Source organism: Vigna unguiculata, chromosome 6, assembly GCF_037176805.1.
Source record: "Vigna unguiculata cultivar grain cowpea cultivar isolate G323 ecotype 2 chromosome 6, ASM3717680v1, whole genome shotgun sequence".
Taxonomy (NCBI): Eukaryota; Viridiplantae; Streptophyta; class Magnoliopsida; order Fabales; family Fabaceae; genus Vigna; species Vigna unguiculata.
The window spans coordinates 38720616-38744311 of record NC_140797.1 but is presented as its reverse complement, the minus strand read 5'-3'; the positions used below and the strand labels follow the sequence as shown (position 1 = coordinate 38744311).

At 28.5% G+C, this 23696-nt stretch overlaps 3 protein-coding genes and 1 pseudogene across 4 annotated transcripts; all 4 read right to left on the bottom strand.

The window, feature by feature from the left end:
* Positions 1 to 482: 482 nt before the first annotated feature.
* On the bottom strand, positions 483 to 5218 carry LOC114186784 (DHHC-type zinc finger family protein). Its single transcript, XM_028074799.2, has 10 exons — positions 5022 to 5218; positions 4852 to 4945; positions 4028 to 4122; positions 3760 to 3927; positions 3607 to 3679; positions 3447 to 3499; positions 1845 to 1936; positions 1699 to 1751; positions 1476 to 1601; positions 483 to 1034 (listed from the first exon to the last, which is right to left on the bottom strand). The coding sequence occupies exons 1-10, from the start codon at positions 5204 to 5206 to the stop codon at positions 759 to 761; spliced, it is 1215 nt and encodes a 404-aa protein (XP_027930600.1). The 5' UTR covers positions 5207 to 5218; the 3' UTR covers positions 483 to 758.
* A 1445-nt stretch (positions 5219 to 6663) lies between these two features.
* On the bottom strand, positions 6664 to 8737 carry LOC114186995 (stress regulated protein). Its single transcript, XM_028075092.2, has 7 exons — positions 8262 to 8737; positions 7967 to 8185; positions 7680 to 7766; positions 7424 to 7570; positions 7260 to 7286; positions 7050 to 7145; positions 6664 to 6951 (listed from the first exon to the last, which is right to left on the bottom strand). Exons 1-7 carry the CDS (start codon positions 8508 to 8510, stop codon positions 6751 to 6753), a joined length of 1026 nt encoding a protein of 341 aa, XP_027930893.2. The 5' UTR covers positions 8511 to 8737; the 3' UTR covers positions 6664 to 6750.
* A 1130-nt stretch (positions 8738 to 9867) lies between these two features.
* On the bottom strand, positions 9868 to 10758 carry LOC114187115 (histone H2AX). Its single transcript, XM_028075250.2, has 2 exons — positions 10461 to 10758; positions 9868 to 10266 (listed from the first exon to the last, which is right to left on the bottom strand). Exons 1-2 carry the CDS (start codon positions 10659 to 10661, stop codon positions 10045 to 10047), a joined length of 423 nt encoding a protein of 140 aa, XP_027931051.1. The 5' UTR covers positions 10662 to 10758; the 3' UTR covers positions 9868 to 10044.
* A 4644-nt stretch (positions 10759 to 15402) lies between these two features.
* Positions 15403 to 18522, bottom strand: LOC114188543 (histidine-containing phosphotransfer protein 1-like; annotated as a pseudogene). Its single transcript, XR_014995828.1, has 6 exons — positions 18393 to 18522; positions 18155 to 18285; positions 18010 to 18078; positions 16810 to 16881; positions 16487 to 16559; positions 15403 to 15679 (listed from the first exon to the last, which is right to left on the bottom strand). The product of XR_014995828.1 is annotated as a histidine-containing phosphotransfer protein 1-like (transcript).
* Between the last annotated feature and the right edge of the window lie 5174 nt (positions 18523 to 23696).

Below are 23696 nucleotides of genomic sequence, written 5' to 3'. Positions count from 1 at the left end.
TTTTAATAATAAAAAGTTATCAAATTATTTATCGCTATAATTATTTTTAATAAAAAAATATTTTCTAATTAATGAATTTTTATTAGATTAAAAAGATATTTGATACTTATTGGGGAATCTCAGCCAGATTCCTTCTCTGCCTTCTACTGCCGATGGTTCTGTTTTCAGGCTTACAGAACCCATTTTATTGATGCCTACAACTGATAGTAAAAGAATTAAAATTAGGATCTATTTTGTTGTATGTTTTAAAACCGCTAATACTAGAAATTGTTTATGATCAAGTAAGATCAAATTCACTATAACTTTTTAAAAGCCAGTTATTGAATTTAAAACAGGTTTTCAACCGGTTCGCAGAAGAAAACAAAGCTTTAGTTTGGATATCGTCCACTTTTGGCAGTAATATAGCCAAACTGTGCGCTACACAGTGCCATCGATGAGTTTTACAGGCAATATAATTTAACAAAGAGCCGCTGGACAAAAAATTAAAAATAAGTGCAGTGATTACAGATATCTTTCTGCTTTTACTAGAAACAAATAGTACAACACAACCAAAAAAAGCAGACACGGAGGGTTATCAAGTACAACCAATCAATTCACTCTACACCTACTCTAGAACTCTAATACATAATATCATATTTCTGGTTTTCAAAATATTTATTGGGTAATCTAAATAAATGCATAGACATACTATCCACTCAATTTATGTGCAACTAGCCCACAAAGCTCTTGAAACGAAAACACGTTAGTTAGGATCATACTCATCTGGACTTCAATTTGTTTTGTGTAAAGGACCACCTTGCAGAGAAAGGGGAAATAACCTCCTGAATATTGTGGAAGAAACCTTTATCGTAAACATTATTCTTAACAACTACCACATCTTCTAGAGGTGATTTTCTAAAGAAGGCTCTCCATTTGCTAGATGAGGGCTGTTTTTCACTGCTAATTCCATCGATACTTTGCTTTAGGGCTTCTGCGCTCACCTTTGCTTCTCTTAGCTTCCTTTGCCACTCAATGTAGTCTTGCCACTTAAAAGTCTGTGATCCACATAGAAACCTTTAGTTTCATTGAGCATTAGGGGGCCATTAGCATCTCATAAACATGCAGTTTTCTGGCTAAAAATAGGACGCAAAAATTGAACAGTGATAAACAATATAGAGCAATTTTACTCTAACAATTCTGCATTCTCAAACCAGCAAGAACTCTAAGTTGAAATTCAACTATCCAGCGATCATGCAAACTTCAAATTAGGTATTATGTACCGCATTTTCTTCTGACTTAATGGGAACGGACACAAGAGATCCATACCATACTCTACATCTCTAATTCAACTATTTAAATGCATAGAATTCTGATCCATCCCTATAATTTTTATTATCAAATAAGAAAAAAAAAAGATAAGGAATTATTGACACGACCTGGCTCCTTATAATCTACTACATATTACTAAATACATTTGAAGGTTAGGTAGAAGGTACCTCATTAGTGGTAGTATTGGTAATGCAAAGCTTTGCATGGTAACCAAAGAAACCAGCTAACAGCATCCCAATGATTGCAAGGAACACCATAAGAAGTATCTGAGTGTTGTAAGAACCCAACAACCACTGTATGATAACAAAATATCACAAACCACTTTAATGGAAAACAGGGAATAAAAATAGAAAACATAATCAGCATGTACAGACAAAACAAATCCCTCACCTGCACAACATTAGGAGCTAAATCCAGAAAAGAATTTTCTATTCCATAATAAACTGCTTGGTTATGGCAAGGATAGAAAAGTATCAAAGTTAGTAAAAAGAAAAAACCTAATCCGAAGATGGATATTAGTTGAAAATATATATTACCAGTTAGAATATCAACAACTCTTAATTCCCTTAGTCTTCCAGCAAGAATCAAGCCAATGGCAACTGTTCCATACAAGCATATAAGGAAATGCCTACAAGATGTAAAAGAATCACAACTACAAATAGAAGCAGAGATGAAGAATGTATAACCTATTGCAAATACATGGTAAAGTTGAAATCAGTGACTAAAACTATTATTACTAAGATCTTCTAGTTATCTATACTACACATCTCATTGGAGGGAGGAAAAAGATTGAATAGCATTTAAAAGATTTCAAAATAGCACATTAAAAAACACATACTCACAATGTTTGTAAAGTTTAAGACTAAAGTGATAATAATGGAAGAGTGAATTGGTAAAGAAATAGTTAAGTACCATGTCGGAACTGAAGTTTTCTTTTCAGAATACAAATAAAATTTAAATCAAACAGAAAATAGGTACACAACATAGTTATTAGAATTGTAAATTCACGATTAGAATCCTACAATGTGACACGATTTGGCTACCTGTGGTACAGATACAATAAGGGTGAAGTTAAATTATCTTCTAAAATAAGAGAAAGAAAAGTGAGAGGGAAAAGATGAAAAAAGATATAAAAGAAACTGGAATGCAGTAGGGCCGCCCAATCACTCTGTACGCTAAGAAAATGGATAGAACTTGGTATTGGTGGTAGCCTTCTGCCCTATAGTACAACAGCAAGAAAAGCCAAGGGAAAATCCAAAAATAAAGGAATAGGAAGGATGTTTAAGCATGTACAAATTTATATCCAAAGTGCAAAAATATACTGGCAGTAGCTATTTTTTTTGGTTGGATCAAATATAATCAATTTCAGTCTTATTTGATATATATATCATCTACTTCAGTAATAGTATTTCACGTTTGTTTCTGGATCATAACTTGTCTTAGGATTGATTGGAAATTAATCTATTGATCTCGATTGAAAATACATCACTTGATGAATCGTGACTCTAGGAATAGGATTTAACTCGTTGATTGTTCTATATTGCAACGCAGGTTTATTCAGTTGATGGTTGAAGAATTGATGATTGATAAATAAACATAGGATCCAAATTTTAAGGGATTAATGATTGGTGATTTTTATCAATTATTACAACATTGGATAGTGAGAGAAAAAACTTATATGATCACGGTTGGTCATGAGAAGGAGATTAGTGAAGTTAGATCCCAACAATGCTGTGATATTGTTAAACTTTCTTCGTTTGTAGTTAGTTCTTCAATCAATTGCTCTCTCTTATAGCAAGCTAACTAAAACTTGTGAGTTGTGTTTTTATGCTTATAATTGGAGAAAATCATCAATTACTTGAACAGAAACAATAGAAGAATAATTATATCACACAAGTCCATGAGAAGCAACTATAACTTATCACTATCCACATTGCCAATTTTCCACACCAACCAAATGACAACAGGTACCACTTGGAATATTTTTTGTGAACCTCTAATTTTTATTTAAGGAGAGGAAACTTCAAAAAAAATTGCTTAGTCTCTCAATGCATTGTATATTCTTGGGTTCTTTGCTAAGGGAGTTAGATTAGACTACACAAAAATGATACTTATGTAAGAATACATGGCGAACTCACCATAATAGAAATGCCATGAAATACCGTGTGTTTTTCTCCCCAATGCAATTGTTCTGCGAGTTAAACAACTTCAGTACATCTTCAAAAAAGCATATGATATATATTAAATGAGAACCACACGAGCAACCTTATCAAGAGGAGAGTTTCAAAGATTACTAACCATCCATCCACAGTGATGATCAAATCGAGCAACACACCGGTCACAAATGCTGCAGTGTTTAGACCTAGCAGGTCTGCAGAAAAAAATTAAGATAGTTTTATAGATGGACATAGCCAACATTTCAACAAAATTCAACAACACTATCAAACTCACTTTTGAATTTTGCAAGTGGAACATTCTTTCTCTGAGTATATAATATTATCATAGGGATAAGCAGAAATATAATGAGAAACATTCTCAGCGTTTACGGTCCCGGGATCAGAAAAGCTGGTCAAAAGAAAGAGCATAATTCCAACAGCAACTGCCAATAAGCTTGTGTACCTAAACAAAAATATAAGGTCTAACAAAATTCAGGATAGAATAATGCTGAAGAAACCATTAAGTAAAAAAAGAGTACAACATTGGCCCAGCACTACACTACCTGTGAATTCCACTTATATAGTATCCGGGGATATAGGCAAAGCAAGAGTTGGCAACGAAATAATAGGTAACACCTATTATCACAATGTATATGATCTGCACAAACAGAAGTTTAATATTCAAACCAATGGAGAACATAAAAAATGCAGTCGAGACTTTCTGAAAAGAAAAGAAAAACCACGGTCTCATCCCTAGGATAATATGCAAAGAGTTAAATTATTCTTTTATTTCCTATAATTGCCTCCATTTTATGTCTTAATTCCTATACGAGAAAATTAGAAGTTCTGGTCCTCACAAATTCTGTAGCAGTTTATCCGTGCTAGAAAAGTTTTCAATGATGTTAAAATATGGTCCGAATATTATCTTGTATCCACATGAGAATCGGAACTTGCAGTTTTATCGTACAGGGACTAGAACTTTTAAATTGTCAACTATAAGGACATTCAAGACAGTGCAAGTTAAGGATATCGCCATGATCCTAAAAGGATACACGAACTGGAGGCATTTGCATCCCATTCTTAGTAAGTATTGCACATAAAAGACACAAATAAGAAGTATTCACACGTCAGAAGTGAGCAAATCGTAACCTAGATAATATATATAAAAAAAAAAACGATTTCCGTAATGAATTAGGCGAAGTAATTTATTCAACCAAAAACTAGAGAAATTGTTTATGGATTCCACTGTCATGCTAGTTGTAGGTCACAATTCATAAAACGCAACGCAGAAGACTGATAAATTCATGCGTCGAAATAGGACGAAGAATTTCACTACGTCGCTAACAGAATCGAAGAAATGAATCGAAATAGAAAATAACAGCAGTACCTGTAGAAGAGGATTGGGACGATCGCAGCAGTAATATTCGACAGAAAGAACCGCGTCCATGCACTTATGGCCGAAAACTGCGCCAACGAAACGCCTGCAGAAGAGAGAGTGAGAGATGAAGCAATTGAAATTGAAGGAGGCGAAAAGGAATTTGAGAGAGAGATAGTTACAGAAAGTAATCGTAAGCGCCGAAAGTGAGAAAATAGTGTATGCGTTGGATGAAAGTGCCTTCGAAGATTGGCCATCGACCGCAGAGGAAAGAAACAACGACCACCGCAGTGACCAAACCATGGCACACCAACAACCACTCTACGCCCATTACTCCTTTCTCTTGTGACCGTGCCCATTCCATCATTTTTACACCCCTTTCCAGATCCAACGGATGATTTTTTTTTTATTAATTATATAGTATAAAATATATTACAAATAATATTATGATTTAAATATGTCTTCACTTTTCTAAATTTGAGATAAATTTGTTTTATTCCATTTTTATCCTAAATCTAAGATTCATTTCTCCCCTATTTGTTTAATATGAGATAGAATGAATAATTAGTTTTCAAATTGATATTTTGATATTTATTGGTTATTTATTTTTTATATTGAATGATAGTATATTCTAATTGGTTAATTATCAATTATAGTAATTAGAAAATCTAGTGATTGAAATATATCACAAAAATAATTTACTTTAAATACAACTGGCGGAAATGATATTGTAATGATATTAAGTTAATAAACAAAATAAAAATATATTTATAAAAATTAAAGTAAAATGTATGAGAAAAGATGAGAAAAATAATTGTTGATGAATAGTATAAGAAAAAAGAAGAAGAAGATAAATAAGTAGTTTTATAAAGACTGGTAAAAATAACCGTTAATTTTTATAAATTTAATAAATAATTAAATTGTAAAGGGTAAAGTTGTAATTATGAGATGTGAACACAGAAGAGGGAATTCACTTTATATATAGTTATAGATTAAAAAATCAAGATATTAAATGATTATTATTAATAATCAAGATATTTAACAAAATCTATATTAAAGCTGGAATTATTATCTCATTATAGTAATTAAAAAATCTAGTGATCGCAATAAAACACAAAGAATTTACTTTAAATACAATTAGTGATCCCATAAATAAAAATAATAATAAAAATGTATTATTAAAAATCTTTTAGTTGACGTATAGATATATAGATTTCAAATGTTGGAGCCAATTAGAAAATGACAATTAAAAGTGCTGACCGGGCAAGTATAATTGTCTGTTTAGCACAAGTTAACTGAAAGTTCAATCTGATAGCGTCACCAAACCCGTAATGGGTCCAATTATACCCGATCAGACCAGTCAGTTCAAGAAGCTTCTTCGTCCATTTCCATAACTTCCATATAAAAAAAATCATTTTTTATTTTTTTTATACAATCAAAAAATTAAAAATAATTTTTAAATTATATAATTTAAAAATATATTTATCTTAAAAAGGCATTCAAATTATATAATTTAGAAGTTAAAGATAATTTTTGTATTGTATAATTTAAAAGTTGAATGTCTGTTGAATTGTGTATTCCAGAAGTTTTCTTCTTCAATTAAATGTTACTTTTTACTTTCATATTACACAGTCAAAAAAGAGTAAAACCAGAATTTCTTTTCTGAGTGCAATACATTAGTATAGTATGTTATGTTGTTTCTTTGTAGAGTTAATTTATTCATTTGTTTACTCCTAAATAGTGTCGTCCTCCATAACACCAAAAAAAAAACTAGTGAATCAAATTGTACAATTCTCATCAACTATCAGTTAGGACACTGAGATCAAGTTGCAACTGAGCAGAGTGACATTTGAAACATTGTTGAGTTCAAATATTAATCAACATATAGAAGGGAATAATCAAAAGCTTGGGTTAGAGATCTGAAACATCGATAGAACTCTCTATAATGTCAATGCAAGTTCCTACAGATTTTCCCATTGACAAGGCCTCAGCAACCTTAGCTCGAGCAGCTTCATGCCTCCTCAAGAGCAAGACCGTGTTTAGCAAAGACCATCTAACTTGAGAATCTGCTTTCTTCTGTGTGAAGCCTAGTCCCTTGAGCAGTAAATCCAACTATTTACATTCAACAAAATTACAATTAGTAATGGCAATGCTATGTGTAAGCTTTCTAGTTGTCATGACTAAGAAAGTAAGTAAAAAATTGCATACACCTTTCTTATGTCATCGAGACCTCCTTCAGCAAATCCATATATAAGATACTCCGTAGACACCCCAGCCAATGCTATACATGAAAATCTGTTCAATGTCTAAACACAAAACCAAGGCTGTGTCACATTACTAAAATTTTGTAACGTGCAGAATATCTATTTAAGCAACCTTGTAAGCAGTGAAAATTATAAGTCAGTGAGATAGCAACATACTGTAGCTGATACTTTTCCTGTATTAACCTGCATGAAGTGAAAAGCGCCACCAATCAATAAATATAGTTGTCAACTAGATATAGATGTTATTTTCTGGATAATCAAGCAGTTTGATGAGTTAAAAAGGGTTGCGTTAAATATAAGGGGAAAAAAAAGTAGCCTACTTCTTCTTGAAACTCAAAATCCACAAAGGCTGTGCCTGCTTGAATATTCAGAGATCCCTCCTTCTGCAGAGCATCCAAACTAGAAATAGAATATCCTTTAGGAAGTATTCCTATCAGATAAGCAATTAAAAAGTGGCCAGCTTCATGCTGCACAATTAAATTTTGCCATGGTTACTTAATGGTCACTAAGATTATGCAAGTTAATTGAAATAAAATTACTTGTAAGTGTGCGAAAATAGAATGGCATGAATCTGACTTGAATAACCCTATTGTGGTATTTCTGACTGAAAGTGTGACCAATTGTATCAACAATCAAGCTACCAATACCTCCACCAAAAGAGACCTGCAGAAGCAATCAGTTGGATCAGCATTCGACGGAATTCAATTAGCAATGAACAAAAAAATATAATGAAGATTGATAGACAAACTTGGTTCAGAATTCAACAACGCAATGAACCTTCAATCCTTGATAGTTACAGAAAATAGTAATAAAAGGTCTGTGATTGGCAATGTGACAAATTGAAACATGGATATAGCATATACCGCGTCTAGTGTCCATAGAAATAGCAACCCCAGTGATATATAGAAGATTTGTTGTGGGGAAATTCCAAAGGCATTCCATGCAGCACCACCTCCTAGAATAGCAGCAATCTGAAGATTTCTTTCAATTGAACCAAGAGTCGTGTCCACAGGCGACAGAAGAGACAAAGTTTCAATTCCATTTAGCTTTAATTCATCCAAGGTGTAAAGCCTTTGAGGCACCTGCAGAATAAGCACAGAGAAAGATTATCCAAAAAGCATAGAAAATTGAGAAGACGCAAGAGGACACAAGGCTAACCTGTCTGGCTGCACCGAAACATCGAAGCCCACCAGGCTTACCCTGCAAATCCTTCACAAGTGCCAGTGCTGCTCTGTCATCTCCCTTTGCTAGCTCCTCGTCCACTTTCTCCAGCACTTTCTTTCTAGACACATAAACGTTGGAGGAACATCGGATTCTTACCCTAAATTCACAAGTTCTAGGTTTGAGTTGTCCATGGCACGGTGTCAAGACCACACCCACACGCTGCATCAAACCAAAACCTACCATTTCATCGAAATTATTAGGATGGGTGAAATGAAATTACCTGTATCTGCGTGTTTGAATGTTTTCGACGGACTCAACTTTTGAGGGCAAGTGTTCCAATTTTTCATTGCATGCCCCTCTTCACCACATAAAAGATAACCAATTTTAAAATCAAGAAACAATTTTCCATTAACCAAGGGTTACTGTTTATTATACAATTGGGATAAATTGCAAGATTTTCTTAAACATGAATGCAAACGAATAAACAAGATAGAACCAAATTTAATGGCTAAAATTTTCAAGGATAAATGTCTTCTTTTCTAGAATTGACATGTGACGACGCCGTTTCCAACATAATGACGTTGACGCCTTTTAACAAAAAAACAATTTAGACCCACTTGCCTTTTGGTTGCGAAATACACTTCAGAGTTCATTAATTTGATGCTATTGTCAATTTTATACTTCATTCACCCGTCTATTGAGTACAATTGAAAGACCGCCAAAATAATTTCTTCTAAAGGACTTCTAAAATCAAGCAAAAATCCTTTCACTGTCTAAAAAATGGAAATATGCTACGAAATTTCGCTTAGCACGTTCCCTACTAGTATTCATACATAACCTCCGTTGTTGGACCTATCAGATGAACCAGAAGAATCTAAAGTCTAGCTGAAACAGTCATGAGTGTTGCAACTCGCTGACACAAATACTCGTTAACATGATGAAATCATTGGTGACGTAAGCTTATTTTCAAAAGAAAACTATAAATGGTAAAAGTATTATTCCGTGACAATTAACAAGAGGACACTAGATCAAGAAAACCAGTGAGATCAAATTTCAGCCTACTACCCAATGCCGCAGATAAATACCACACGAGCACTAAGGACACAAATACTCTTTAACATGTTGAAATCATTGGGATTTGACTCAAGCTTATTTTCAAAAGACAACGATAAATGATGAGTAAATGATGACTGTATTACTCCGTGACAATTAACAAAAGGACAATAAAAAACATGAAAACCAGTAAAAACAAATGTCAGCCTTCGAATCGAATGACACCGATGAATACCGGCATAAACACTTTTCCCACAAAGACATAGGGCCAACTGTCCTCACAAAACAAATAAGGAAGGGAGGATCAATAAAAATAAGACCATATAAATCCTTACTGAACAGTCAACATGTTAAAGATCCATAATCGAAAAAGTTAAAAAGGTTCACTCTACTTAAGAATCAAAGCAACCCCGGTACTTGGCTAGACTCCCATAATCATCATTCCATATTCCCAAATTCAAAACCAATATGGGCAATCTATTGCAAGACCCCATTACATTTCAAACAGATGGATCCACAATATAAATGTCAATAATAGCTCATTCGAAACGATCAAAAACACCAATTTTCATTTCTCATATAATCCAAAAGAACATACACCATTTAGCTCATCGGACTGAGAAACACTCAACCTCTCAGGGAAAATATATAGAGATAAACCAAACCAAGTATATTACAACCAGAATGAAATTAAAACTATTTTCTAAAAAGAGCCATCAAAATCCTAAAACTCTTGAGAAGCAGATCCAATTTCGCCCTTTCCCTTGCCAACCTTCTTGGGAAGAAGAGTTTGATGAATATTAGGCAAAACACCTCCATTGGCAATGGTGACAGACCCCAAAAGCTTACTCAGTTCCTCATCATTCCTCACAGCAAGTTGAATATGCCTAGGAACAATCCGATTCTTCTTGTTGTCCCTAGCAGCATTCCCAGCCAGTTCCAAAACCTAAGTAAATATACAAATAACTGATCGTCAACAAACAATATATAGAGAAATTCAAGATTTTAGGTAAATCAAACCCTAACAAACTTAATCAATAAACAAACCCATCCAAGACAACAATTAAATCAATATCAAACAGATTATAAGAAAAACAAAAACTAATTGAAAACTAAACCTAATCAAGAAACGAAACTAACCTCGGCTGCGAGATACTCAAGCACTGCAGAGAGGTAGACTGGAGCGCCGGCACCAACACGCTCTGCGTATTTGCCAGCTTTGAGAAATCGAGCGATTCTTCCAACAGGGAATTGAAGGCCCGCTTTCTGTGATCGAGAAACAGATTTGGAAGCCTTGGGCTTGCCCCTCCCACCCTTGGTTGAACCACCGGTAGAACTCATTTTCTAATATGCTTAGAAATGAAAACCCTAACCCTAGAATTTGCAATTTGAAGTGTGCAAGAGAAGTGAGGCAGAAGGTGTAGATGGAAGAAGGTGTGAGTGTAATGATATTATATAGGGCCCGATAAACTACGCTGATTGGTTGAGAGAGTGAGACACGGATTGCCAACGTGTCTTCCCCACTGAGATTCGCGGGAAACTGCTTTTTCCATTTCAAGCATTTTCTAATATCCCGCGCCACCAAAAAATAAGTTCAGGTCTTTCTTGTTGCATATATTTAACACAGATAATTAATTAATATAAGTATATATATTATTATTCAAAGGAGTATTACTGTTTTTAATTTGGCTGAAAATGTTATAATAAAGTTTAATAAAAAAGAAATATCGAGAAAAAAATAGATTATGCAATTAGTGTAAATTTTCACTTATATCTAATAGCAAGCAACCAAACAAAGTATATAATAAGTTAATTGCTTATTTTATTAATAATGTGTACAAATTTTTACAGCTTACAACATAAGATAGGTACTGTATAAAAGTGTAAAACCATAAATGAATTAATTATCAATGTTAAAAAAATGTATACAACAATTACTCTTAATTCTTTCTAAAGTTAGAAGAGTATGGTTAAAGTTTTTTTTTTTTTTACAGGAGTAGTTGTATTTTCAAAAAGTTCACTAACTTAAAAAAATAAAAAATAAACATGATTTTCAATTGATATAAGGTTGTTACCAAAGATTTGCAAATTTAAAATCCATTAACATTATAATTAAAATAAATTGTAACATTATTTTAGCAAATAAATTTTAACTTAAATAAATGTCAAATAAGAAAATTTTAAATTTTGGATTTACAATATATATATATATATATATATATATATATATATATATATATATATATATATATATAAAAGGAACATTTTAATTGCTTCAAAGATAAATAAAATAATAGATTCTTAATCTGAACATTTTATTCAAAAACGTTAAAAATTTAAAATATTACAAATAAATAATATTATCATATATCACATTAATATTAACAAATAAATAAATATAAATTTATAACTCCTGTAATTTTATAACTGTCCAATTTTATTCTAAAATGAATTATACATTGATCAGTCATGTTAAAAATATAGTAACTTTAATTTATTATTAGTTTATTATAAATTTTGTTAATATGAATGTCTAATTTGACATTTTCCTGGTCAAATTATAACCACATATATACTAATGAAATTGTTAAACAATTATACATACTTGATTTTATTTTGATTTATTTTTATCATATTTAAACTTTTTATCTTTCACATTTAAGTTTTGTAATTATAAAAATCAGAATGAATGTTCATAAATAAAAATCAAAATAAAAGAAGTTACAGTTCATTTTTTTGTTTTTATTGTTTCATCGTTAAAAATTATTATTTAAAAAAAATCCAAAATAAAATTAAGAAGAGGAAGAAAGTTTGACATCTAAAATTTTATGGTTAAATACCTTTAATTTCTAAAGAATATTATAATTTGTTACATATTTTTAGTGTACAAGTCATAAAAAACATACTAACATGAGGGTCTTAAATTTAATACAGTAGATCATAAAAATAAAAAATAAATTTATATGCAACCAATTTGTTTTCAATGTCACTTAAATATTTTGTATTAAAATAATAACAGTAAAATGCTGTAAATCAAAATTATTAAATTTTAAAAATACGATAAATATAGACAACTTTTGTCGCGAATTAAAATATTTTATTTTCCTAATAATGTATCAAATTTTAAATTAAATGGTGAAAATTATTTATGTGTCATTTGTCTTTTGAAACATTTTATTTTAATTTTTTATTTAAATAATTGTGATTTTCTTAAATAAGATTAGGAAACTTTGACATATTTATTGACAACAAAATATATTAATTATGTGTTATTATATACGAAAATTTATTAAAATTATTATTATTTTATACCATGAATTGATATAGGAAAAGGAAAATATTAAGCTATACTCCATTTTCAAATAAAAATAAAATAAATATGACTAAAAAATATAAAAAGACAACCATATGTTAATGGGAAAAATGAGTATAATACTGGTAACTCATTTAAAAACAAGATTCTCTTCCTATTTAGTTGATAATTTATATATTTAATCTAAAGATATTAAAATAGGTCAACTAAAAAATCTGTCTTATCAGCATTCTATGATTAGATGTGGAACAACCAACTCCAGTTTACCAAGTTGATAAAATTAAAACCTCATCTGTTTACATTGATTTACCTAAAACAAGATAAATATATTAAATTTAATAAAGAACATGAATATTTATCTAAATAAAAAAAATACTATAAAAAACAAGTACTTAAATAAAAAACAAAAAAACTACACCAAATTACAAAATATAATGTTTATACGTATTTAAACAAATGACGATTGAATATGAAATATGAATAAAATAAAATAATATATAAATAAGATTCAAACTATCGAGCATATTTAATTATTTAAAAAATAATATTTTAATTATATTTTTTATTCATTTATAATATATTATTTCAATCATATTTAAATCATCACATTATACTATACAAAATAAATTATTGAAAGATGGATAAAATAAAATAATATATATTATTGATTAAAATAACAAATTATTGTCTTTTCTAAATAAATATTCAAATGATTAGTGGGAGTTGTTTATTTTGATAAATTACATGCAAATTAAAAAGGATGCTATAAAAAAAGCAAAGAGTAGTTTTGGGGGAAAACATGTAGATACTCTATATAATATTAAATCTAAGTATAATTTAAAAAATATATATATTCATGACATTTAGAAATTACAAATTCATATTGTACTAAAAACTGAATGGATGTTAAAATATATTTTTTACATGAATTAAAATAATCATATTGAATTAAAGTATTTTAATTTTATCATTTTTTTTCTTACCATTTTAGTTTCTTTAACCTCTTATGTCTTGTAGTCTAGTATTTTCATTTTTATTTCTGAGCTGATTTTGTTAAATAAACTATCAAAATAATAATAGTGTCCTAAATTTTTCTTCACAGCTTTATTACATTGATAAAATCTTAAAATAGGATGTAGTTACAAAGAAAATTTTGAATTACTGAGAGAACAAATTTGTTTATAACTACAAAATTTGTTGATAAGTTAACATTATTAACGATTTATTTACGATGAAAAATTCATTAATAATTTTTTTTCAATAAATCTTGTTATGAGATAGAAAAAATTGTTAACAATTATTAATGGTTAAAAATTCGTTAGTAATTATTTGTCAATAATTACTAACGGACAAAAACTATTGGTAATTATCCATTAATAAATATTTATCGATAATTACTTATGAATTTTGTTCGTTGATAGAATTTATCATTAAATATTAAGATTTAGTTTTATTCTTTCTCATCCTCCTCCTCTATCGTCCTTATTGTTGTCAGCCACCATATCCATGATGGTCGTCGTTGTGACATTTGTTTGAAGTCGTCAATTAAATTGATATTAACATTATTGAAAGTATTTGTCAATAATTACTTAGAAATTAATAATTAAAAATATGTTAGTAATTAGTTGTCAATAATTACTAACGGACAAAAACTATCGGTAATTATCCATCAATAAATATTTATTGATAATTACTTACAAATTTTGGTCGTTGATAAAGTTCATCAGTAAAAATCAAGATTTAGTCTTATTCTTCCTTATCCTCCTCTATCGTCCATGTCGTTGTCAGACACCACCTCCATGATTGTCGTCGTCGTTGTGATATTTGTTTGAAGTCGTCAGTTAAATCGACATTAACATTATTTGGAAGTATTATATGTGAAAATCTTAGTCTATCATGTGTCAAAATCTAAGTCATATTCTATTTATAAGTGTTACATGTCAAAATTAAAGGTAGAATAATGTTACATTAGTCTTTTTACAAAAATATAGATTTTTACATATAACACTTTTAAACAATGATGTTAACCTCAATTTAATAAATAATGTTACATTAGTCTTTTTACAAAAATATAGACTCAATTTAGTCAAAATACAAATATAAGAACAAAAATAAATTAAAAATTTAAATATAAAGACTAAATTATCAATTAAACTAAAAATATATATCACTCGTACATTAAAGAAATAAAAGTTTAGTGAAGTAATATATAATACAAACTCTCTTTACATATTGATAGTTACTTATAATAATCTTCACCTATCCTTAGTTATGTTTTTATTATTTTTAAGAGAGGACATTTTCACATAGAACTTACTTCATGAATTGTGTTGTTTTTATATACATTGTTTATTGACAATTGACAATTGACAATGTCATAACAATTACAAGTCAATTCTCACCGGATAACACTTCCACATGATTTTAATAATGTTGATCATATATACTGTAAGAAAGAATTTCATTAGTTCATATTCACTCTACCATTTTTCCTTGCTAACATATGAATATTTTATCAATTATATTAACCTTTATTAATAAATTGCACTAGTTTGAAGATTTAGATGACTACTTCCAATATAGACATTTTGAATTAATGGAAGAGGGGAGGAATAATCTGTTTCTGGTTATGGTGTAAATTAAGAACTCACACTTCAAATATACTGGCCATGAATGATAACTAAGTGTAAAAGGAGCAAAACTTGTCGTTAATTAACTAAAATTTAGATATGCATTTTGTTAAAGTGTTGTGTTATTTTTACTTATAAATTTCATACAATTTTTTGATGTCCACAAAGAGTGAGTTAAACAATGCAACATGAAACATACTTGGTGTCATTTTCTTACTTTGCAGACAAATAATAAAAATAAAGGATAGCCTAATATTACAGAGTGGACAAAGTGAAAAAGAAAGAAAAAATTACAACAGAATGTTGATGAAAATTAATACTTTTATGGTTATTGCAAATCGAATGGAACTTCACTATCCCTTATCAATCACCACCTATTAACCAAGCCTCCTGCAGGCAAAAACCTGTTGCTCCATCTACAATTACAGAAGTAGAAATATAAGAACTTTACTTTTTATTTTTTATCAACAATGAATAATTTATATATAATAGAACATTAAGGGTGCTCTAACCGTTATAGAAAAAATACATAATTAAACAATATTACAGAATACTCTAAATATGTTTAGCATTACATTTTTAATAGAAGTCTTCTTGTCTATAACAATATATAAAGGTAATTTCTCTTTTGTGTTCATATTTCAAAATATCAATTTTACCCTTTTAAATATAATTATTTATGAAAAATTTTAAAATTGACCGTTATTTTTACAAACCTTTTTATAAAATCGTCTATCTCTCTCCTCTTCTCTTTTCTCTAATTATCAACAGTTTTTTTCTCATATTTTCTGATATATTTTATTTTATTTTTGATAAATATAATTTTATTTTATATATTATAACTTAATAACATTACATTATCATCATTTACTAATATGATATCATGTATATTTGAAAAATACGTACACACAAACCTGACGACGTCTGTATTTACACTAGTACCTACTTAAAACAATATTATATAGTAGTAAAACTTAAAAATTAGGCCTATGTATATCAGTCGCCAAAATAAAGCAGTCATATATTACAATTAAAATATAACAATCAGATTTATTACATCCAAATCGAAATGTTTCACCTTTGAGTTTGATGTATGATATAAATGCATAATTTTTTTTTCTTTACATGTTTTATTAAGGTTTGATCGTTATATTAAGTTGGTGAAAAAAGCACTTGTATAATTATGCCATAATGTAAAAGTACTATATGCTCCATTCCCTTACCTTAAAGAGAGTTTCAAACTTGCTTTTCATCAAGGAACACTCCTGTTTTATTTCTTGTAAGGTTTTCAGACACCTGAAAACCAAAATGTATTTTTCTATTTAGCATGACCAAAGTTTAGTATATAAATTTACAATGATATTTCTAGAGATCTGGTAAGATATATAAAACTCTTTTATTTCAAAAAAGATTACTCTAAATATTAAAACTGAGAAAGAAAAGAAAAAAAAAAAAACTCTGCACCATCTGCTGAACTTCAAGATGTATCAGTTAATATATACGCAGTATATAGAAACACTTTGATGGTTAATTATTCAGAGCTTACCCTTCAACATTTTGTTCTTCACAGTAGTTTCTGAAGGCAATGCACACTTTCTGAACTCTCTGTGCACCAATGCTGCGTTTCCCAACAATCCAATAACCTTATCAAAACACTTTTTTTTTTTTTTGTGTGTCGAATCCTCAGGAGAGTATATTTTATTATAACACAAAGATGAAAAGTAAGCAAAATTTTGCTATGTACTATGTATCAAACACTTGATACTCATGATCAGTATCATATATGATTCAATCATTTGACATTCAAAATCATTGAAGCTGTAGAAGGAAGGATGACGAAACTGTCTTTTTTTAAAGAATTTATTGTGTAATTCAGAACTATCTGATAGCAGAACCTACTTAATAAGTTGTTTGTGTTTCTAAGTACAAAAGGTAGTTCAGTCATTGATTTTATGTACTTCTCTCTAAGTGGGGTAAAAAAAATTATATAAGTCCTTAGTTATGTGAGTATGATACTCTTTTTTTTTTTTTTAATAAAGTTCGACAAAATTTACTTTTTAACATATATCAAACCTTTTTTTTAAATTAAATTAAAATTTTCTTTTATTTATTAAGGTGTTATTACATGTGTATTATCAAAAGTTTGTCATATTAAAAAATAATTTTCCTTAGTTATGTGGGGCTTGTGTTTTTGCAATGGAACTAAAATAATCCTTGCAACTGTTACAAAATAGTGTGATGAAACAAGGACATCACTTACTAAAAAGGGTGCAGCAGATTGACCCTTCTTCCACCAACTTATGGAAAAATAAAAATAAACCCTCCAAATTTTACACTATTTAACTTTTCTAGCAAGCTGAAATGAGTATATTTTATCGTATTACAAGGTGAGATTTACATTCACTTTAAAGATGGTAAATTCATTATATTTTTATTTGATATGAAATCTAGAATACATCTATTCCATGTCGAGACATATACATATCGATCGTGAGATAAAACATATGGTATATATATATATATATGTATATATATATATATATATATATATATATATATATATATATATGAATACATCTCAAGTGAGATTAGATATTAATGGATAGTTCAGTAACAGTACTACAGTGAATGATACAACAAATCTAACAAATAACAAATTTCACTAGAATATGTTTCAGATGATTCTAAAACCATCTTAAAAAATAACTTTAAACCTAACTCAACCTTACAGATCTCGTACTATTACCTGGAGCTGCTACCTTTCAATTGATGAACATGAGCATCCACCCTTTTGAAATCAATGTTATCCAGTGCTCTGTTTGGGGAAGGAATGAGCATTCATTGAGAAAGAGATTGGTGTGAATAAGAAAAACAAATTGGTGTGTCCTTACAGTGTGTTTGCGAGTTCATTGAGAACCCTCTCTGCATCCTCAAAGAAAAGAGTGACCACTTCAACCACAAACTCTGGGTTGCTTTCATCTTGAAGTTGCTGAAGCTCGTTAAATTGATCATCCAAAAAACCCTTCTCAAAGAAACAAATCCTCTTGAAAAAAAAATAGAGAGATGCAGTAACAGAAAATAGTGATAAGAACATAGCTTATGAGATGTGAAACTTTATTTTCTGCTTACCTCATCAAACAGGGAAGAAGTGAATTCAGCCAATTGTCTCTGAAGCTGAGACAAACCATACATTGTTGTTCTTTTCAAACTTAAACTTACAAGATCTTAAGCAATTATGTTGTCTTCCTTCTACTTCCTACTTTATATAATTTAATAATCTCTGTTTTTTTTTCCCATAAACATAAACATGTGTGTGTGTCTGTACAAGGTGTTCAATATTCCATTATCATGGTAATTAATATTAGTTTTATAATAGAATATTTTTCTCTTTATCATATATTTGTGTTGTTTAACATAGAATGTTTTGATAAGATTGCTGATTATAATTAAAGGTTTATTATTATTGTAGCAGAAACTTGAAATGTGAATAGAAACTTATTAAAAGAAAGAAATATTTTCTTTGAGCTAAAATGATTATGCTAATTAACACATTATTTATTATATATTTTAATTTTGGTAAAATGGATATATTAATTAATAACTGTTTTATTGTGTGTTTTAATTTTTAAATGAATAAACAACTTGTTTTTGAAATAGTTCATAATAAGTTAATTGTCAAAAATTTATTTTAAATTTATTAATTTGCTTAATGCATTATTTGCTGAATCTACCATCGAGTATTCTAATCTTCATTAATACAAGTTAATTTTAATATTTCAATTTTAAATTCAAGAATTTAACATGATCAAATAATTAATTAATTTGAAGTTAAATGTTATTGTATTATTTTTTATAATCGAAAATATAAATAACACAGAGGTAAAATCTAGAAAATATTTTTCTTAAAATATCTATTCCAATTTTATTTCAGTTTTGAAATTGTTAAATAGTATAAAAATAAACAAAATAACAATCACATTATACACGACGAAAAAGATTAAATAGTTAAAATTTAATTAAAAAGTATACATTTTTTTGAACACCTAGATAAACAAAATAATAAAAAAAGAATTAAAAAGATTCAAATTTTCTAAGTAGTTTCAAACTAGATTAAGTTTAATTTAAGATAATGAAATAAGAATTTAATTTAAGTATTTCTTACTTGTTTATGTGAGGTGTCCAACATTAAACAATAATGTTTAGATTATAATAAACTAAACTTTCTCTATCTTCTTCATAGTATATTCTACTATAACTTAGGATGGCTTAAGGTCTGACAGATTATATCAATTTTTTATTTAACACGGTCTAAGAAACTGATTTGTTAATACTAACTAATTTTTAATTGATAGTTTATTGTTAGTGTATATACGCCAAATATTATGGAATATTTTAAAGATATTTATAATTAATATTTTATGGTATAATAATATGTTGTTAGAGATTCTATTCCTAAACAAAATTAGTTTAGTATTATAAATATAATAATTTATTATTATATTTTGTTACATATTTAAAATAGTATAATAATAATAATTTATTATGTAATATTTTTAAGATATTATGATATATTAATCGATTATTTGTTATTTTTAAGACACAATATTTTATTATCTAAGACGATAATCAAAATCCGATTTTTTCTACAAATGTAATACAGGGTCAATCTTAACATGACGCAAGAAATTGGGTATGCAAATTTTTAGATATAAACTATGTTAGGGAAACATTTAACTACCAAATTAATCTAATCTAAATGCTAACAACTACTATAGTTTTAGGAGGAATTGAACTCGTGGTCTTGATTTTGATACCAATTGTTATGGTTGCTTACTACTAGACAACAACTATAATTATTATTCAATTATGACCCAGTCCATTTGGTCTCTGTCACGGGAGACCTGCCTTGACTCTGATACCAATAGTTAGGATCAAGCGTTTATCACTAGACAAAAAACTATAGCTATTAATCAGGACGCAACTCCTTCTACTTAAAAGTGTAACAAGCCAAGCGTCACGATTCAATTGTGACCCGATGCACACTTGAACTCTGCCATAAGACAATTGATATCACATACAATCATCTTCTCCTTAGTAATTGTCCTATTAAAAATCCTACTTAATAAACTAAGTGATTAGCAACTTCTAATGCATGTTTATATAACTATAAATACTCTACTCCTTAGCTAGAAATACTGCTATGAACGGAAGTAAATTAGGAAGTAATGATGTAAAACACTTTAGTTCGACTCTAATTGAATTTATAGAAACAGGAATGAATTAATTGATGTTCTTACATACAAAGATTACAAATTATAACCCTATGCTTCAAAATAAATTGAGGAGTGATTAGAAAACTAAAACGAACACAAATTAAGCCTTAGAATGCGAAATCGAAAATAAATAATTTTCTTTTTATATTTTATCAAATTTAGTAAATCATTCCATTCAATTTATGAAATTATCATAAAGCGAATTGAGTTGAATTAGTCAAATTCTTACCAATCTAATTAATTACTTATGATGATGAGATTCATTTAATTAATATTTTTTGCGGTTGGAAAATTGTCATTCCAAATGATTTTATCCATCCTAGGAAACAAGTCATCTAAAAAAAGAGTTTTGTGGCTAAAATTTTCTAATAAATTTTAGTTAATAAATATTTTATGAGATTGACATGAAGTGAGAGAGTAAACAATAATAGATAATGTTGCCATGTTGAGGCGTGCCTTAATAAGCACGAGCTGTCTGTTAGAGCCCCATCACTCACTCATATTCACATATTATACTATTTTATTTATTTATATGACTTTTAATATAAGAAACTATTAACATAATTCCATAAAATACTAAAAATAATTAATTTTCTTTCTAAATAGGGTTATCATTATATTAAATTTACTTGTATTATTAAGGACTTTTAAACTTTTCTTATAATACAATGATAATATTTAATAGAACAAACAGCAAAAAAACGTAATATTTTATAGAAAATACAAAAATGTAATATTGAATTGATAGGAATTCACAATATATAAATATAAATATAAATATATATACATAGAATAGAAATGAAAGGAGTGTGTTGATAATAACAAGGTAACAACAAAGATCTGTACGCTGACTACTAAACAGGAGCAGCAGATCATGCGAACTTACAAAATTCTACTCTCTCTATTTTTTTATAGAATAAAAATAATGACTTTTACTTTTTTTATTTTTCTTTTTTATTTTTTGATTGATATGATTTAGCATGGATAATTAATTAATGTATTATTATATTTTTTTTACAAGAATTAATGATCTATATTAGATCACGTTAGAAAATAAAAAATAGTCTAAGAATTATGAATCATATAATTTTCTTTCTCATATTATATATTACATGCTATATTACTCTTTTTTTTTTGTGTGATACAATTGAAAACAAATGGGTAAAACCAGTATATTCAGTTAACTAAAACTACATCAAACAAGGTTAACAGACTAAATATATATATATATATATATCTCATGAGAGAGAATTATTAACTAAAGTAAAGTGATACTAAAAAAATTTCAAAAAGTGCCATATGGAAAACATTGAAAATAGGTATAAAATTTTCATTGCTTATATGTTAGATGAGGATTAGTACCATTATAGGTTGGATTTGGATGTACAAAAGTGGAATGAATGGTGTATAACATGTAAATAATAATTGAAGATTTTGAACACTGACCACTCTTTGTCTTGAACTTCAAATCAATCTCGTGTTCTTCATGCCAATCCATCACAGTGGAGACAATCACAACTGTGGCACCATTATTTGACACATTTCCACCAATTACTACTACTGCACATTGCCACGGGAACACCCCAACAAAACAACAAACATATGTATCTCAATCAATATCTAAATCCATGCCTATCGTGATGGATTATTTTCGATTCACTCGTTATTATTAGAGAAATTCTTTTCAGTTTCTTTTCTTCCATTTATTGATATTTTTAGATTCACATTTGAATTTTGATTAGAACATTGAAATTTTATATATATATATTTTTCATGCTAAAATATAGACATCTCAAACATAATAAATCTCACTTGAATAAATTTTTAAGTGATTTTTATATCATTTTAAAAATTAAATTTAAATTTAATTCAATCTTACATATAAAATTTATATAATGAAATTTTATACCCATATATTATAAACTCTGAAACTTGAACATAAATTCATTAAATAGCAAAAATATGGTAATCACAAATTTGAATTCACGTTACATTGGCTCCATAATAAGTCACTTCACATGGCCAAAAGTAAAGCGATAAAGAAAAAGAGATCCTTCTGTGCCATTGGTCATTTTTTTTCTTTAAGATTAAGGTTTTCTATTATTGAAATTGACTAGAACTACAAAGTGCAAACAGAGCAATAGTTTGCCACAAATTCAAATTTCAGACATCAAATCGGTCACATGTTTTTGCTTTATTAGAAAACTTTCAAACATGGGCCAAAGAAGAAATGTCAATTTGCCAATGGCTTCTTTCTAGGAATGGAACATTTCAGTGACATGTAAAGTTTCTAAAACAATTATGTTTTTCACATCTTCAGAATAAATTTAATTAATTAAGATCATAATTTTTATACGATTTCCAATTATTAGAATGGAAATTTTTACTTTAAGCAATTCTTTTTTTGGAGAGAAAGACGATGATTGCTTGAATGAGGTCAATTGAGAAAAGTATTTCTCTCAACTTATTTTTATTTATACTTTGAAAACTTTTATGTATAGATACTTTGTTTCAGATTCCTAAGTTTTGAGAAACTTACTACTTGGACTTAAAAAGTTTGTTTTGAAGATATGCATTGTCAGTAAAGAAAGCTATTTACGTTTTTTCTAAAGAACTTTAGAATAGATTATTTGAATGTGAAGGTAACATGATCACAATATTTTGAGTTTTATGTTTGTGATTGTTTGAGTGTTTTGATAAATGATTGTTTAAAATGTTTGAATTGAATATTCTTATTAATATGTTGATCTAGTAACTATATTACACATGTTAAGTATAAAGTTTTCCTGAATTGAGTTTTGAGGACATGATTAAGATATGTATAGTAAATTTTTACTTGATGGTCTAACATGTAGTGAGAAGTCGAGGGAGGAGTTCTTACACACCATGATATAAGTTGATGTGTAAATACTTAAGTTATGTCAAAATGTATTTTGGAATAGTTACATGTTGTAGAGGTCTTTTTTGTGATTTATAAGGTAAAATTGCATCCACTTATATATTGTAAATTGACTTTATATGTAATCGATGTAGAACTTTTAACAAGATTTTAGTTTTGTTAAAAAATTGATTTGACCCACCTAAAACTTGACTTATTAAGCTACACTCATGACTAATCAAGGTACTCTGCAAATTACTCACTAGATAATGATACTTATCT